Genomic DNA, 4,842 nt, shown 5'->3' with positions numbered 1-4,842 from the left:
TGACGTTTGGAGTGATTCGACCCGTGTCTAAAACACGGATATTATTATTTTTATCTCATCCGTGCCTGGGGCACGGATCCAATTAAAATCGTCTTCTTCCGTTCTAGTGGCACGGATGGCCTTGTTTAGGCCTTATCCGTACTGGTGGCACGGACCAGTACGAATTTCAAACGGTTAAAGCCTGCGCGCCCTTTCATTTTCAGTTTCTTCTCCGTTTCCCTTCGGTTTTTCTTTTTCTCTGGCGACTTTTGACGATTCACTTCTTGCCTCTTTGTCTCCTTCTTATTCCTTCTTGGTTTGAGCACTTGTCTTGGTCGTTAGGATTACTCGGAGCGCACGTGAGGTCTTTTGGTGCTTGAGAACGACTTAAAGCTTCTTGGTGAGTTACGCGTTAGAGGTGAGTTTTTTTTTTTTTTTTATTCTCTCTTTTCTTGTTTTCATTTACCATATGAGAATGATAGTGAACACCATGGTTTTTACCGATCACAGACTCTTCCCTTGTCGTTTTTGTTGCCTTCATTTGGACTTCTTTATATCGTGATGATTCTCCGAATGTTTGAGACGAGTCATGCTTGCCCCATTTTAAAATGTCTTCATGTTTTAGGGACAGTGTATATTACCTTTCGTTGTCACTTGTCATCTCTTGCCTTATTTCAATTGCTATTGTATTATGTATTTGGCTTTGAATGCCTAGCGGTGGTGGGCTCGTGTAGTTTGGAAGTGATGATGGTTGAGGGTGAGTCATGTAGGGATGGTGGTTGAGGGTGGCATATGATGGGGTTTTAGTATGGTTGAATTGACTTTGATTGATCCGGTTGACTGGGTTTGGATAGGGTTGGATTGACTTGAGTTGACCGGGTATGACTCGGGTTGACGAAGTTTGACTTAGATGGACTGGGATCGATCGAATTCAATGGGTTTTGGTTTAGACTTTAACTGGGATTGGCCAGATCAGCCGGGTATGATTCCGATTTGACTAGGTTGGTCTGACTCTGGCTTGACTGGGTTTAACTGGGTGACTGAGTAGACTAGGTTCTGACCGGATTGTCCTTGGGTTTGACTTAGGTGGATTGGTTTGACTGAGTTGACTGGGTTTGGATTGATTATGTTATCTTGGTTTAAGGCTGAACTGGGTTGACTAGGTTTTGGTAGGACTTTGAGTTGACTGGGATTGGTTTGGTTTTGACTGGATTTGCGGGTTGACCTGATCTCGGGTTGACTGAATTTGGCTGAGTTGGTCACGTTCACTGAGTTGAGTAGGGTTGGATCGGTTCTGGGTGAGTTGGTCGAGTTGACTGGGTTTTAGGTCGAGTTGACCCGGGTTTGGCTTTGGTTGGATGGGTTGGACTTAGATTTGACCTAGGTGGGACGGATTTGACTTTTTGGTTGACTAAGTTGGGTTGGTTTGACTCAATTAGGCTAGTTTTGCCTTAGGTTTGACTTGATTTAGTCAGGTTTAACCTAGACAGATTCCTCGAGATACGGGACTTTTGCGTTGTTGATTGATCACATGGCGACCTGCAGATGGGTAGAGAGCGGAGAGGTCGAATAGTGCATCAGTCATCTGATGATGAGGAGGAGGAGGCGAGGCCCCGGACTCGGGCTCGCTTTGCCTTGGGATCCGGTGTGGCCACAGAGTATGGTTGGCCGAGACAGCCTTCACGTAGGCCTGATTCAGCGTCGGTAGCTGGCTCTTCGTCTGGCAGCAGGGCAGATGAGGCCAGTTCTTCTCACAGTGGTCCAGTTGAGGATGCGAGCGGGGTAGTGGTGGTAGAGGTCGACGCGGTGGCCGAGGTCGGGCGGATAGGGCCGTAGGCGCCGGTAGAGTTGGTAGAGAGGTTCCCAGGGTTGAGATTCCTGCAGAGGAGAGTGAGAGAGTACCGGATACCTCTCTTCTCCGTGGATAGGGAGGCATGTCTCTATGTTGGTTCGTTTGGACATCCCTACACCCTATCCTTCAGCCAGTTTCAGGGGTAGGTGGAGTGCCTTTCTTTCTATGGCCGCCCTGTTCTCGGATGATATTCGGACGCAGTTTGCCACCGTGGGCTTTGGTGCTTTCTTGCAGATACCGTCTTTCAAGGCGGATCGACCCTTGTTCTTGGCCATGGTGGAGAGGTGGTTTCCGGTGACTCATTCATTCCACATGCCAGAGGTGGAGATAGGCATCAGGCCTTCAGATTTTGTGGCGATTACAGGTATCGCGATGGATGGAGAGCCTCTGCCTTTGACTCTGTTATCTATCCAGGAGGTGGGAGAGCTGTTGGGCATCACTAGAGTACCCGCTTCTATGGTGGGGAAGCAGGGTAGGATTAGCACAGAGGTGTTGGTGGGTCTACTGTTGATTGAGGGAGAGGATGGAGCTCCGCCTACTTATAGAGAGAGATCGGCCCGCTTCGGTGATCGTGATTTCGACATTATTTTCCGGATCTGCTTTCTCCTTCTCATTGGTAGCTGTTTCTTCTTAGAGGACGATTCTTCAGTTTCCACTACATTTCTCTCTGTTATGCATGACATCGACCACATTGGCGATTTTGATTGGGGTAGCCTTATTTACGGTACCATTCTGGCTGGTCTTGATCGAGTAGTGGTGGGCATTACTGCGCCCCGCGGAGCTGGTATCTCCACCCGATTCTTTTGGCATTTTATTGAGGTAAACCGGATCCTGATTTTATTTCTCTATCTAATTCTCCTTCCACTTCCTGTTTTCCCATCTGACGCCTTGCTTTTTCTTTCAGATCTTCGTTCACGTCTACTTTCCCTTTTATCTGCCCACCCGTCGTCATCCCGACGAGGGTTACCCATTGGGGGCGTTTTGGGCCACCAGAGATGCTAGGGCCATTAGGAGCAGCCCCAGGAGTGCACGGGCCCACATCGACCGGTGTCGTCTTCGAGACGTGAGTACTCGAACTTTTTCTTTTGTTTGGCCTTAAACTTTTCTGTCTTTTGACTATCTCTTTTGCAGATCTTCTCCGTTACTTTGCGAGACCTTCCCCGTACCGTTAGCGGGAGGCAGGAGGTGAGGAACGCCTATAGGCGTAACACCAGACGACAGCGCTATCCCTACTTTATTGGTGAGCAGAGATATACATTTTATCTAGGGGAGCGCTTGTTCTTTCAGCATGACGGGAGTCTTCGCATCCCTGTCGCTCCACCTGAGCCTATCTCGGGAGCGATGACGGTGGATGAGTATCTCGCCCAGGCGAGGGGCGTAGATGCTGCTGGACTGGTGAGAGGGGGTGACTACCAGGCGTGGTTCCGAGAGGCCTCTATTGGGTGTATTATGCCTGCTGTCACTGCCCGGGCCGGGATCACTGAGATTGGAGGGGTCCTTCTACAGGAGCATGCTGTCACGGTATATATTTAATCATTGCCTTCCTTCTTTTAGAATTTTCTGCTTTTTGTCATTCTTACTTGGTTGACTTTCTTGTTTTCAGGCTGATGATCTTCGTCGTCTTCGAGAGGGTTACGATGTGATCGAGGCCCAAGCGGCGAGGGCAGTGGAGATGGAGAACAGGTGGAGGGCCTCTAGGGCGGAGGTGGAGGAGCAGGCTGCTCGGTTGGAGGAGCAGGAGGCTCGTCTCGAGACTCAGGCGGCCCGGATCCAAGAGTTGGAGCTGGAGATGGCCATGCGTGAGTCTCGCTTTCAGGCTGAGATGGTACGTCATTTTGCTTACTTTCTGTCTTGTAGCTCGTAGTTCATGGTATTAAATTTTGACTGGTTCCAACATATGATATTTCCAGGACTATTATCGACGCCGAGATGGAGCGAGCACCTCTGCGCGGCCTCCGACACCTCCTAGGGTAAGTACGCTGCATATATCATTTCGTTCATTTCTATATCCATGCTGCATATGTCATTGTGCTTTGTTTCTCTTATTTTCAGGCCTCCCCTTCTACCGGACCTGTTGTCCCTGGCGTTGATCTCGTGGATACTACGGAGCAAGATGCTGCCCTGGATGCGGAGCTATTCTTCACGGATTCGGAGGGACGGTTGCGGATGCACGGCCTACCTTCTTCCGGGGTGTCAGGCTCGGGTGCTGTGGCTGGATCTTCTTCTGGAACTATCCCAGAGACTCAGAGTGCTCGGGACGATGCTCCCCCCTCTGTCTGACTTTATTTTTTTATGTACCTTGCAAAACATTGGATGTTTTTATATTAAACTTTCAGCTATTGTATGCAGACATTATAACCTTTATATATATATGCATTTATGCTCATTGTTCCTTGTATTTGTTACATTGTCATGACTATATGTGTAATCCATTCGAACTTCTCGGGTGAGATATCATTCATTGGGGTTCTTGAGTCCTTTCGAGTGTCGGTGAGTCTATTGACGGGTGTAAAGGGGTGCGACGAGGGTCCCAAGGACCCTTCGAGTGTGCTTGAGTGGTGTGAGTCGTTTGGGACTCATGGCGAGTAATGTGGTCCTTCGAGGTCCATTTGGCCTAGTATGATCTTGACGAATTCCCATGTGCCCGATATATATCTCGAGAAATTTTGCGAGCTTTGAAAACATTTATCGGGCATGTAGGAATTCCGGAGTTACCAGCACTTCTACTGATTTGGTTTCGAGGTTGAAGAATGTTCTGGTCCGTGCTCTCAGCACAGATGGACTTTTCAATGGTTCATCCGTTCCAAGAGCACGGATAGGGCATTTTATGTCTTATCCGTGCTATGGGAACGGATCAGTCATATCTTGCTTCATCCGTGTTGTTGGCACGGATGAGTTATCTTTGATTGCATCCGTGTTTTGGGCACGGACCAGCACGATGTACTTTAGCTTTCACCTTGCCCTAACATCTCACTTTCACCTTTACTTCCCTTTTTTACTTTTGGCCGATT

The 4,842-nt window shown here is 48.7% G+C and overlaps 1 protein-coding gene across 1 annotated transcript; it reads left to right on the top strand.

Annotated features, from left to right (window-relative positions):
- The first annotated feature begins 1,921 nt into the window (after positions 1 to 1,921).
- Positions 1,922 to 4,149, top strand: LOC147389049 (uncharacterized). The gene is made up of 6 exons (XM_086419024.1): positions 1,922 to 2,650; positions 2,736 to 2,894; positions 2,963 to 3,352; positions 3,435 to 3,656; positions 3,742 to 3,801; positions 3,884 to 4,149. The coding sequence occupies exons 1-6, from the start codon at positions 1,922 to 1,924 to the stop codon at positions 4,109 to 4,111; spliced, it is 1,788 nt and encodes a 595-aa protein (XP_086275150.1). The 3' UTR covers positions 4,112 to 4,149.
- The last annotated feature ends 693 nt before the right edge of the window (positions 4,150 to 4,842 follow it).

Source organism: Akebia trifoliata, chromosome 12, assembly GCF_017979445.1.
Source record: "Akebia trifoliata isolate Shusen 1 chromosome 12, ASM1797944v1, whole genome shotgun sequence".
Lineage (NCBI taxonomy): Eukaryota > Viridiplantae > Streptophyta > Magnoliopsida > Ranunculales > Lardizabalaceae > Akebia > Akebia trifoliata.
The sequence above is the reverse complement of the archived record's forward strand: the minus strand, read 5'-3'. Positions and strand labels throughout refer to the sequence as shown.

Coding starts and splice junctions, on each gene's coding strand:
- LOC147389049 (XM_086419024.1), top strand. CDS start 1,922: ATGTTGGTTCGTTTGGACATCCCTACACCCTATCCTTCAGCCAGTTTC. Junction 2,895..2,962: donor ACCGGTGTCGTCTTCGAGAC/GTGAGTACTCGA, acceptor TCTCTTTTGCAG/ATCTTCTCCGTTACTTTGCG. Junction 3,657..3,741: donor CTCGCTTTCAGGCTGAGATG/GTACGTCATTTT, acceptor TGATATTTCCAG/GACTATTATCGACGCCGAGA.